This window comes from Chrysemys picta, chromosome 16, assembly GCF_011386835.1.
Source record: "Chrysemys picta bellii isolate R12L10 chromosome 16, ASM1138683v2, whole genome shotgun sequence".
Taxonomy (NCBI): domain Eukaryota; kingdom Metazoa; phylum Chordata; order Testudines; family Emydidae; genus Chrysemys; species Chrysemys picta.
In genome coordinates this window covers 319,381-332,204 of record NC_088806.1, presented here as the reverse complement: position 1 = coordinate 332,204, position 12,824 = coordinate 319,381, and the positions used below count along the sequence as shown (strand labels likewise).

The 12,824-nt window shown below is 57.6% G+C and overlaps 1 protein-coding gene across 1 annotated transcript; it reads left to right on the top strand.

Moving 5' to 3' along the window:
• Positions 1–3,865: 3,865 nt before the first annotated feature.
• Positions 3,866–6,378, top strand: LOC135976061 (zinc finger and SCAN domain-containing protein 29-like). The gene is made up of 2 exons (XM_065570437.1): positions 3,866–5,046; positions 5,665–6,378. Exons 1-2 carry the CDS (start codon positions 4,519–4,521, stop codon positions 5,677–5,679), a joined length of 543 nt encoding a protein of 180 aa, XP_065426509.1. The 5' UTR covers positions 3,866–4,518; the 3' UTR covers positions 5,680–6,378.
• The last annotated feature ends 6,446 nt before the right edge of the window (positions 6,379–12,824 follow it).

The window sequence follows — 12,824 nt, the reverse complement described above, 5'->3', positions numbered from 1 at the left end:
ATACACACACCACACGGGATGTCCACACAACACGGACACACACACAACACACGGAAACACACACGGCACACAGATACAACACACCACACACACACACAGGGATGCCCACTGGCAGAGACCCAGTTGGAAGGGGCTTCGGGCCAGCCCCCCCCGTGCACAGCGGAGACCTGGTGACAGACCCCGTCCAGGGGGATCAGGCTGCGAGTTCACCCCAGAGATGGCTGCATCTCAGCGCCGGGCGAGGGATCCCTGTGTAACCGGCCGCCCCGCCCCAGAGGTGGCCGCATCTCAGCGCCAGGCGAGGGGTCTCTGTGTAACCGGCCGCCCCGCCCCAGAGGTGGCCGCATCTCAGCGCCGGGTGAGGGATCCCTGTGTAACCGGCCGCCCCGCCCCAAAGGCGGGTGTATCTCAGTGCCGGGCGAGGGATCCCTGTGTAACCGGCCGCCCCGCCCCAGAGGTGGCTGCATCTCAGTGCCGGGTGAGGGATCCCTGTGTAACCGGCCGCCCCGCCCCAGAGGTGGCTGCATCTCAGCGCCGGGCGAGGGGTCCCTGTGTAACTGGCCGCCCCGCCCCAGAGGTGGCTGCATCTCAGCGCTGGGCGAGGGGTCCCTGCGTAACCGGCCGCCCCACCCCAGAGGTGGGCGCATCTCCGCGCCGGACCAGGGCCCTGTGCGTGACAATTCTCCCTGTGGGCCCATGTGGCTCCATCCTGTTTCCTGGCCAGCTGCAGGTTTGGGAAGTTCAAAGAGGCCTGGCTCCATTCCCAGCACAGTGTGCTGACGCCGGAGCAGCCAGCCAGCCAGCCCTGGGACACGCCCCATACCCTGGCACCCCCTGTCCCGATCCCCAGCTTCACCCTGTCCCTGCACAAATGGGGCAGAGGGAATCTGGCTCTGCATCCACAAATCTTACTCCCCAGCAGGGACCCCTCGCCCGGCGCCAAGACGCGGCTGGCTCTGGGGTGGGGCGTGGGGGCTGTTCGTACAGGGACCCCTCACCCAGCGCTGGGTCACATCCTTCAGCCGTTTCTGCCCCGAGCTGCGCCTGGAGAGCCAGAGCCGCCAGCACCCGGACAAGGGCCCTTTGTTCTTTGTCCTGCCACAGGGATCCAGACTCCAGCGAGGGGGGGCTCCGGCTTTTCTCTGGCCGGGTGGTGAGCTTTAGCCCCCACTGCGGGGGGTCAGAGGTGGGGGAGCTGCGCCCGGCCAGGTACCAGCCCCGCCCTGGGTTTGGATTCCCCAACCCCCTGGTGCTACACGGGCGTGGGCGGGAAAGGGGGCGCCCCACCACGCAGGGGGCAGCGTGGGCAGTGGTGGGGAGAGTGCCCCCTGCTGAGCCCCAGCCCTGCTCCCTGCCCCACAGCGCCCCCTAGCGCCGCCCTGGGGCCAGCCCTGCCTGCCCGGGGAGAGCGCCCCCTGCTGAGCCCCCTGCCCCACAGCACCCCCAGCACAGCGCCCCCAGCACAGCGCTAACCCGTCCTATTTCCACACCACACCTCTATCTGTCTGTCCCTATACATCGCTATCCATCTATCTATCTATCCCCATCCACCCCAACTATCTATCTATCCCCAGACACCCCCTCTATCTATCTATCTATCTATCTATCTATCTATCTATCTATCCCCATCCACCCCAACTATCTATCTATCTATCTATCTATCCCCATCCACCCCATCTATCTATCTATCTATCCCCATCCACCCCAACTATCTATCTATCTATCTATCCCCATCCACCCCATCTATCTATCTATCCCCATCCACCCCATCTATCTATCTATCTATCTATCTATCTATCTATCTATCTATCTATCTATCTATCTATCTATCTATCCCCATCCACCCCAACTATCTATCTATCGATCTATCCCCATCCACCCCATCTATCTATCTATCCCCATCCACCCCATCTATCTATCTATCTATCTATCTATCTATCCCCATCCACCCCAACTATCTATCTATCTATCTATCTATCCCCATCCACCCCATCTATCTATCTATCCCCATCCACCCCATCCACCCCATCTATCTATCTATCTATCTATCTATCTATCTATCTATCCCCATCCACCCCAACTATCTATCTATCTATCTATCCCCATCCACCCCATCTATCTATCTATCTATCTATCTATCTATCTATCTATCTATCTATCCCCATCCACCCCAACTATCTATCTATCTATCTATCTATCCCCATCCACCCCAACTATCTATCTATCCCCATCCACCCCATCTATCTATCTATCTATCTATCCATCCCCATCCACCCCATCTATCTATCTATCTATCTATCCCCTCCACCCCATCTATCTATCTATCTATCTATCTATCTATCTATCTATCTATCTATCTATCCCCTCCACCCCTTCTATCTATCTATCTATCTATCTATCTATCTATCTATCTATCTATCTATCTATCTATCTATCTATCTATCCCCTCCACCCCTTCTATCTATCTATCTATCTATCTATCCCCTCCACCCCTTCTATCTATCTATCTATCTATCTATCTATCTATCTATCTATCTATCTATCCCCATCCACCCCCTCTATCTATCTATCTATCTATCTATCTATCTATCTATCTATCTATCTATCTATCTATGTATTTGGGTGACTGGCTGGGGGTGTATGGGAACAGGTATATAGAGAGGGCGGTGTATATGGAGGGATGGGGGGGTTGAAGGGATACGGGGGGGTGTAGTAAGATGAGGCCCTGAAACATAAACTCTTGTGTCAGAGGCCCAGTCTGAAGCCTGAAGCCTGAAGCAAAGTACTTCCAGGCATTGCTAAGCCAAAGCTGGGCTGTGAGCCAGAGGCAGGCCCCGCTCACAGAAGTTGGCAAGAAGAGGGTTGCTAGAGGCTAGGGTTACCATATTTAGTGCCTCCAAAAGGAGGACACTTTAAAGGGGCCCCAGCCCCGCCCCCAGCCCCGCCCCCTCCCCAAAGTCTCCGCCCCCTCCCCTGCTTCCCGCGAACATTTGAGTTGCGGGAAGCCTGAAGCAGGTAAGGGGGTGTGTGTGTGTGGGGGGGGGGAGGCGCGGCCCACCCCCGGCACCGCAGGTCCCCAGCCCGTCCCCCGAGCCCCCGGCCCGGCCCGGCACCGCCGACCGAGCTCCCGACCCAGCACCCGAGTCCCCGGCCCGGCCCGGCACCCGGCCCCCCCGAGCACCGCCGGCACCCGGCACCCGAGCCGCCGGCCGAGCCCCCCGGCCCGGTCCGGCACCCCCGAGCACCGCCGGCACCCGGCACCCGAGCCGCCGGCCGAGCCCCCCGGCCCGGTCCGGCACCGGGCCCCCCCGAGCACCGCCGGCCGAGCCCCCGGCCCGGCACCCGGCACCCGAGCCGCCCGGCCCCGGGCCCCCCCGAGCACCGCCGGCCGAGCCCCCGGCCCGTCACCCGGCCCCCCGAGCACCGCCGGCCGAGCCGCCGGCCGAGCCGCCCGGCCCCGGGCCCCCCCGAGCACCGCCGGCCGAGCCCCCGGCCCAGCACCCGGCCCGGCACCCGAGCCGCCGGCCGAGCCGCCTGGCCCCGGGCCCCCCCGAGCACCGCCGGCCGAGCCCCCGGCCCGGCACCCGGCGCCCCCGAGCACCGCCGGCCGAGCCGCCCGGCCCCGGGCCCCCCCGAGCACCGCCGGCCGAGCCCCCGGCCCAGCCCCCGGCCCGGCACCCGAGCCGCTGGCCGAGCCGCCCGGCCCCGGGCCCCCCCGAGCACCGCCGGCCGAGCCCCCGGCCCGGCAACCGGCCCCCCCGAGCACCGCCGGCCGAGCCGCCCGGCCCCGGGCCCCCCCGAGCACCGCCGGCCGAGCCCCCGGCCCAGCCCCCGGCCCGGCACCCGAGCCGCCGGCCGAGCCGCCCGGCCCCGGGCCCCCCCGAGCACCGCCGGCCGAGCCCCCGGCCCGGCAACCGGCCCCCCCGAGCACCGCCGGCCGAGCCCCCGGCCCGGCCAGGCCCCCCGAGCCCCCGGCCAGGCACCCGAGCCACCGACCGCATGTCCGATTTTCCCGGACATGTCCGGCTTTTTGGGATTTCCCCCCGGACGGGGATTTGGAGCCCAAAAAGCCGGACATGTCCGGGAAAATCCGGACGTATGGTAACCCTACTAGAGGCAGGTGCATCTTGGGCCTTGGCTACACTTGCGAGTTGCAGCGCTGTAACTCACTCCCCGTCCACACTGGCAAGGCATTTGCAGTGCTGTATCTCCGTGGTTGCAGCGCTGCATGTACTGCGCCTCTCCGAGAGGAATAGCGAGTATTGCACTGCTGCTGCAGCGCTGCGGTGCCAGTGTGGCCGCCCAATGCGCTGTGACTGGCCTCCAGAAGTATTCGGCAGTGTCCCACAATGCCTGTTCTAGTCTCTCTGGTCATCAGTTCAAACTCTACTGCCCTGGCCTCGGGTAACCAACCATGTGACCTGCCCTTTACATTCCCCGGGAATTTTAAAAATCCCCTTCCTGTTTGCTCAGCCCGGCGTGGCGTGGAGTGCTATCAGCGAATCTTTCCAGGTGACCATGCCTCCACGCACCAAGCGAGCCCCAGCATGGAGCAATGGCGAGGTGCTGGACCTCATCAGTGTTTGGGGGGAGGAAGCTGTACAGTCCCAGCTGCGCTCCAGCCGTAGGAATTACGATACCTTCGGGAAGGTATCAAAGGACATGATGGAAAGGGGCCATGACCGGGACACCCTGCAGTGCAGGATTAAAGTGAAGGAGCTGCGGAGTGCCTACCGCAAAGCCCATGACGCAAACGGCCGCTTGGGTGCTCCCCCCGCGACCTGCCGATTCTACAAAGAGCTGGATGTGATACTTGGGGTTAACCCTACCTCCACTCCAAGCACCACCATGGACACTTCAGAGCCGGTGGGGGGGGGGAGGAGGAGGAAGAGGAGAAGGAAAACGGGAGTGATGGTGGTGGGCCGGATGGAGACACCCCGGAATCCCTGGAGCCATGCAACCAGGAGCTCTTCTCGAGCCAGGAGGAAGGTAGCCAGTCGCAGCGGCCGGTACTTGGTGGAGGACAAACAGAAGAGCAGGTTCCCGGTAAGCAGGTTTTTTTTTTGGGAAGGAATTTTTTCAGTGCAGGCTCTTTGGGAGAGGAGGGTTAGGCATGCATGCCTAGATGCAGAATAGTGCATTGATGTGGTTTATCACATCGCGGTAATCAGCCTCGGTAATCTCCTTTATCGGGAGAGCCACCGTGGTCCTTGTCCCAGCCAGGCTAACGTGTCCACGCCACTGTGCCGCGAGGGGCGGGGGGACCATTGCTGCACACAGGCAAGCTGCACATGGGCCAGGGCGGAAGCCGCATTGCAGTAGAAGACCCTCCCTTGCTTCCCAGGTCACCCTCAGCAACGAGATATCGTCCAGGATGAACTCCTGTGGAAAATGTTGGGACAGTGTTCAGTGTAGGTGCCCCCTGAAGCTGTTGGCTCTCCCCAAGGCACAGAAACCCAGAGGACAGTGCAGCCCTGAAGCAATCAGTCCCCCTTACTCACCATTTTGAGGCTCCCGTGGGATATGTGCGCTCTGTTTCAGATGGGAAAATTATGCTATTGTGTAGACCCTGTGTATTTTCTACTCCTTAAGTGTGGGGGAATCATTACTCTGTCTGGTATAAACAATGCTGCCTCTGTTAAATGTTGCGTTTTGCCTATACAGCTGCATCAACCTTGAGACCTCAGCCATCCCTCTTATCGCCTGCTCAGAGACTGCAAAGACTCAGGAAGAGACCGCGAAAAAGCAAAGAAGATGTGCTGCAAGAAGTGATGCGGCCATCTATTAAAGAGAACGAGAAGACACAGGACTGGAGGGAGAGAGAAAGCAGGATCCGCCAGGAAAACGCAGTGCACCGGCAGCAAAGCACTGATAGACTCATCAGCATCCTGGAGCACCAAGCAGATGCTATCCAGGAGCTGGTAGCCATGCAGAAAGAGGATCAGTACCGCAAACGCCACCTCCCCCCCCCCCCACAGCCCTTGTCCCAGAACTCTTTCCGTTGTGCCCCACTGTCACCTCCAACCCACTTTCCCCAACCTCCGTGTTCTTCACGCCACCCGCTGCCTCCAACACCAGTATCTTCACCACCCAGCCCTGAAAACCACGACCCTTACCCTCTGAACTCAACCCCTATCACCATGCAGTATAGCTATCCTGAAGTGCAGCACTCACTGCACAGCACACCAGACAGGACATACACGAATCTGTGATTGTGCATCTGAAGAAGTGGACTGTAGCCCACGAAAGCTTATGCTCTAATAAATTTGTTAGTCTCTAAGGTGCCACAAGTACTCCTGTTCTTCTTTTTGCGGATACAGACTAATACGGCTGCTACTCTGAAACCTGTGATTGCACTGTTCCCCACTCCACCCCTTTGTTTCTTTTCAATAAATATTTTTTTTTCTTTTCAAGAAATGGATTCTTTGGCTTTGAAAACATTCTTTATTATTGCATAAAGTAAAAGACTCCTTAGCCCAGGAAATAAACAGGCACTGCAAGTCTGCTTGTCTGCTTCGCAAACACTGATTCCTAAAGATTGGAACTACTGCACTTCACTCCCGTGCAGGGCACCAGATATCACTGCTGGTTTTCAGCCTCAAATTGCTCCCTCAAGGCATCCCTAATCCTTGCAGCCCTGCGCTGGGCCCATGTAATAGCCCTGCTCTCTGGCTGTGCAAATTCAGCCTCCAGGTGTTGAACTTCGGAGGTCCATGCCTGAGTGAAGCTTTCACCCCTCCCTTCACAAATATTATGGAGGGCACAGCACACGGCTATAACCGCGGGGATGCTGCTTTCGGCCAAGTCCAGCTTCCCATACAGAGATCGCCAGCGGCCCTTTAAACGGCCAAAGGCACACTCCACAGTCCTTCGGCACCGGCTCAGCCTGTAGTTGAACCGTTCCTTGCTGCTGTCAGGGCTCCCTGTGTAGGGTTTCATGAGCCACGGCATTAACGGGTAAGCGGGATCTCCAAGGATCACAATGGGCATTTCAACTTCCCCTACCGTGATCTTCCGCTCTGGGAAAAAAGTCCCGGTCTGCATCTTCCTGAACAGCCAAGTGTTCCGAAAGATGCGTGCGTCATGCACCTTTCCAGGCCAGTCTGTGTTAATGTCAATGAAACGCCCACAGTGATCCACAAGCGCCTGGAGAACCATAGAGAAATACCCCTTCCGATTAACGTACTCGGATCCTAGGTGGGGTGGTGCCAGAATAGGAATGTGCGTCCCATCTATCGCCCCTCCACAGTTAGGGAACCCCATTTGTGCAAAGCCATCCACTATTTCCTGCACGTTACCCAGAGTCACGGTTCTTCTGAGTAGGATGCGATTAATGGCCTTGCAAACTTGCATCAACACGATTCCAATGGTCGACTTTCCCACTCCAAACTGGTTTGCGACTGACGGGTAGCTGTCTGGAGTTGCCAGCTTCCAGATTGCAATAGCCACCCGCTTCTCCACTGGCAGGACAGCTCTCAATCTCGTGTCCTTGCGCCGCAGGGTGGGAGAGAGCTCCTCACACAGTCCCATGAAAGTGGCTTTTCTCATCCGAAAGTTCTGCAGCCACTGCTTGTCATCCCAGACTTCCATGGCGATGTGATCCCACCACTCGGTGCTTGTTTCCCGAGCCCAAAAGCGGCATTCCACGGTGCTGAGCATGTCCGTGAATGCCACAAGCAATTTCGTGTCATACGCGTTGTGCGCTCGATAGCATCGTCGGACTCCTCACTCTCACTGTCACTTTGGATCTTAAGGAATAGCTCGACTGCCAAACGTGACGTGCTGGCGAGAAGTCAGCATACGCCTCAGCAGTTTGGGCTCCATTTCCTGCAGACAGATCGCGCTGCACAGAAACCGTTGAAAGATGGCGCCAAAGGTGGACGGAAACAAAGGGATTTCTGGGATGCGAAGCGATGCATCACGGGGCATTGGGACAGGACCCAGAATGCCCCGCACCCACGCCCCCTTCCCACAACCCACGGCGCCAGAATGGGCAGAGGTGCTCTGTGGGATAGCTGCCCATAATGCACCGCTCCCAATAACGCTGCAATTGCTGCAAATGTGGCCATGACAGTGCGCTGGGCAGCTGACAGTGTGGACAGACTGCAGCGCTTTCCCTACTCAGCTGCACGAAGTCAGGTTTAACTCACAGCGCTGTACATGTGCAAGTGTAGCCAAGGCCTTAAAGACAGGGTCAAAAGGACAGCATGGTGGATAGATCTGTTTGTCTGAAACAACATGATCACAGGGGGAGACAGCACCCTAACGAGCCACGGGGCTGCACTTCAATACGTCAGTAGGGATGAGTAATCTGTCCTGTAACTGTATCAAAGTAGGTCCCGGAGTGCGCATCTTTGTCTGGCCTAGGAGGCAGTGGAAAGTCCCGCCACTGACTGAGCCGATCCATTGCCGGGGGCACCAATTCGTAGTATGTCTCGTAGAGTCTACGGGGAACTCTTACTGTGCTTCGTTTGACAATAAACCTGGCCGGGTGCCTTCGTACCTTACTAGAGTCTGTGGTCTTTGGGGGGGGGGGTGTCTCTCGGGGTTTGCTGTGACAGCTACCTGTGCAGAGCCGGGGCAGCACACAGAGGGAACACGCACGCAGCCGACTGGTATCATCATCAAACAAGAGCAGAGCACCACACCGGTAGCTACTGACAACAGGGGGTATGGAAGGATAGGGGTGTATGGAGGGATAGAGGAGGGGTATAGAGGAATGGGGGGTGTATGGAAGGCTAGAGGGGGGTATGGAGGGATGGGGGCATGGAGGGATAGAGGAGGAGGGTATGGACGGATAGGGGTGTGTGGAGAGATGGGGGGGATGGAGGGATAGAGGAGGGGTATGGAGGGATAGGGGTGTGTGGAGAGATAGAGGAGTGGTATGGAGGGATAGAGGAGGGGGGGATGGAGGGATAGAGGAGGGTTATGGAGGGATAGGGAGTGTATGGAGGGCTAGAGGGGGGTATGGAGGTGGTGTTAGGATATAGATATTCAGGCCTGTCTGTAAAGGCCTAGACTTTAAGAATGTCGGTGTATTCTTATCACTTAGCTAGTTATAGAGGTATAAAAGAAAGAATCAAAATCACTGTCTGACGGTGTAAGGGCCTTCGCTCACTGTGACAGTCTGAGGCCCTGTTCTTAGACGAAGGCCTTCGGCGAAGCAGCAGAGGCCAGCCATAAACTGGTAAGTCAACGGTCACATCCTCACATCCCAAACCAGTCACATGGAAATAAGGTGCTATTGGGCTGATAGGAATACAATCTTGTCCTGTTATTCCTGTCACCTCCAGAGAAAGGAAAGAGCCTAGAAGATATAAAAGGAAACTTAGGTTGACAGTTTTCTGTCTGGTAAGAACTCATTTGTCAATAAAAAGAAGAACAGGAGGACTTGTGGCACCTTAGAGACTAACAAATTTATTAGAGCATAAGCATTTGTTAGTCTCTAAGGTGCCACAAGTCCTCCTGTTCTTCTTTTTGCGGATACAGACTAACACGGCTGCTACTCTGAAACCTTTCATTTGTCAATAGACACAGCTGGAAAAGGCTTATGTCTGTACAGATGTAGTTTGAAATCCTCACTTCTGTATTATTTTGTATGTTTATTTGCATGGTCTCTGTCTGGTTCTGTGATTGTTTCTGGCTGCTGTTTAATTAATTTTGCTGGGTGTAAACTACTTAAGGTGGTGGGATATAATTGGTTAGCTAATCATCTTACAATATGTTAGGATTGGTTAGATAATTTTAGTAGACTGATTGGTTAAGGTATAGCTAAGAATATTACTATATAAATTAGGGGCAAACAGGAAGTGAGTTGGGATTCGAAAATAAGGAAAAAGGAACTTAGATTTAAGCTTGCTGGAAGTTCACCCCAATAAACATCGAATTGTTCGCACCTTCGGACTTCAGGTCTTGTTGCTCTCTGTTCATGCGAGAAGGACCAGGGAAGTGTGAGAGTGAAGGAATAAGCTCTCTAACAGGAGAGGGGTATGGAGGGCTAGAGGAGGGGGTATGGAGGGATGGGGTGTGTGGAGGGCTAGAGGGGGGCATGGAGGGATGGGGGTATGGGGGGATAGGGGTGTGTGGAGGGATAGAGGAGGGGGTTTGGAGGGATGGGGGTATGGAGGAATAGAGGAGGGGGATGGGGGTATGGAGGGATAGGGGTGTGTGGAGGGATAGAGGAGGGGGATGGAGGGATGGGGGGGTATAGAGGGATAGGGGTGTGTGGAGGGATAGAGGAGGGGGATGGAGGGATGGGGGGGTATAGAGGGATAGGGGTGTGTGGAGGGATAGAGGAGGAGGTTTGGAGGAATAGAGGAGGGGGATGGAGGGTATGGAGGGATAGGCGAGGGGGGTATGGAGAGCTAGAGGGGGGCGTGGAGGGATAGAGGAGGGGGATGGAGGAATAGGGGTGTGTGGAGGGATAGAGGAGGGGGTTTGGAGGGATGGAGGTATGGAGGAATAGAGGAGGGGGATGGGGGTATGGAGGGATAGGGGTGTGTGGAGGGATAGAGGAGGGGGATGGAGGGATGGGGGTGTGTGGAGGGATAGAGGAGGGGGTTTGGAGGAATAGAGGAGGGGGATGGAGGGTATGGAGGGATAGGCGAGGGGGGTATGGAGAGCTAGAGGGGGGCGTGGAGGGATAGAGGAGGGGGTATGGAGGGATAGGGGTGTGTGGAGGGATAGAGGAGGCGGATGGAGGGATGGGGGTATGGAGGGATAGGGGTGTGTGGAGGGATGGGGGGTATGGAGGGATGGGGGTGTGTGGAGGGATGGGGTATGGAGGAATAGAGGAGGGGGATGGGGGTATGGAGGGATAGGGGTGTGTGGAGGGATAGAGGAGGGGGGTGGAGGGATGGGAGGAATGGAGGGATAGGTGATGGGGGTATAGAGGGATGGGGGCATGGAGAGCTAGAGGGGGGTATGGAGGGATGGGGTGTGTGGAGGGCTAGAGGGGGGTATGGAGGGATGGGGTGTGTGGAGGGATAGAGGGGGGGATGGAGGGATAGGGGGTATGGAGGGATAGAGGAGGGGTATGAAGGGATGGGGGGGTATGGAGGGATAGAGGAGGGGTATGAAGGGATGGGGGGGTATGGAGGGGTATGAAGGGATGGGGGTATGGAGGAATAGAGGAGGGGCATGGGGGTATGGAGGGATAGGGATGTGTGGAGGGATAGAGGAGGGGGATGGAGGGATGGGGGGTTTGGAGGGATGGGGGTATGGAGGGCTAGAGGAGGGGGATGGGGGTATGGAGGGATGGTGTGTGTGTGGAGGGCTAGAGGGGGGTATGGAGGCATAGAGGGGGGTATGGAGGACTAGAGTGTGTGTGTGAGGGATAGAGGAGGGGGTATGGAGGGATAGGGGTGTGTGGAGGGATAGGCGAGGGGGGCATGGAGGGCTAGCAAGCGTTGTGGAGGAATAGAGGAGGGTATGGGGGGATAGGGGTGTGTGGAGGGATAGAAGAGGGGGATGGAGGAATAGAGAAGGGGGATGGGGGGTATGGAGAGCTAGAGGGGGCGTGGAGGGATAGAAGAGGGATATGGAAGAATAGGGGGGTGTAGAGGGATAGGCGAGGGGGGCATGGAGGGTTAGAGAGGGGTATGGGGGGCGTGGAGGGATAGGGGTGTGTGGAGGGATAGAGGAGGGGGATGGAGGGATGGGGGTATGGAGGGATAGGGGTGTGTGGAGGGATAGAGGAGGGGGTTTTGAGGGATGGGGGTATGGAGGAATAGAGGAGGGGGATGGGGGTATGGAGGGATAGGCGAGGGGGGTATGGAGAGCTAGAGGGGGGCGTGGAGGAATAGAGGAGAGATATGGAAGGATAGGGGTGTGTGGAGGGATAGAGGAGGGGGATGGAGGGATGGGGGTATGGAGGAATAGAGAAGGGGGATGGGGGATGGAGGAATAGAGGGGGGCGTGGAGGGATATGGAAGGATAGGGGTGTGTAGAGGGATAGGCGAGGGGGGCATAGAGGGTTAGAGAGGGGTATGGGGGGCATGGAGGGATAGAGGAGGGGGCATGGGGGGATAGAGGGATAGAGGGGTGTGTGGAGGGATAGAGGAGGGATACGGAAGGATAGGGGTGTGTGGAGGGATAGAGGAGGGGAATGGAGGGTATGGAGAGCTAGAGGGGGGGCGTGGAGGCATATGGAAGGATAGGGGTGTGTAGAGGGATAGAGGAGGGGGATGGAGGAATAGGGGTGTGTGGAGGGATAGGCGAGGGGGTTTGGAGGGATGGGGGTATGGAGAAATAGAGGAGGGCGATGGGGGGTATGGAGGGCTAGCGAGCGATGTGGAGGAATAGAGGAGGGGTATGCAGGGATAGGGGTGTGTGGAGGGATAGAGGAGGGGTATGCAGGGATAGGGGTGTGTGGAGGGATAGAGGAGGGGCATGGGGGGTATGGAGAGCTAGAGGGGTGTGTAGAGGGATAGGCGAGGGGGGCATGGAGGGTTAGAGAGGGGTATGGAGGGATAGAGAGGGGTATGGAGGGATAGGGGTGTGGGGGGATAGAGGAGGGGGTATGGGGGGATAGGGGTGTGTGGAGGGATAGAGGGGGGTGTGGAGGGATAGAGGAGGGGTATGGAGGAATAGAGAAGGGGGATATGGAAAGCTAGAGGGGGGCATGGAGGAATATGGAAGGATAGGGGTGTGTAGAGGGATAGGTGAGGGGGGCATGGAGGGTTAGAGAGGAGTATGGGGGGGCGTGGAGGGATAGAGAGGGGTGTGGGGGGATAGAGGAGGGGGTATGGGGGATAGGGGTGTGGGGGGGATAGGCGAGGGGGGCATGGAGGATTAGAGAGGGGTATGGGGGGCGTGGAGGGATA

Excerpts from the sequence above, each read along its gene's own strand:
- LOC135976061 (XM_065570437.1), top strand. The coding sequence starts at position 4,519 with ATGCCTCCACGCACCAAGCGAGCCCCAGCATGGAGCAATGGCGAGGTG.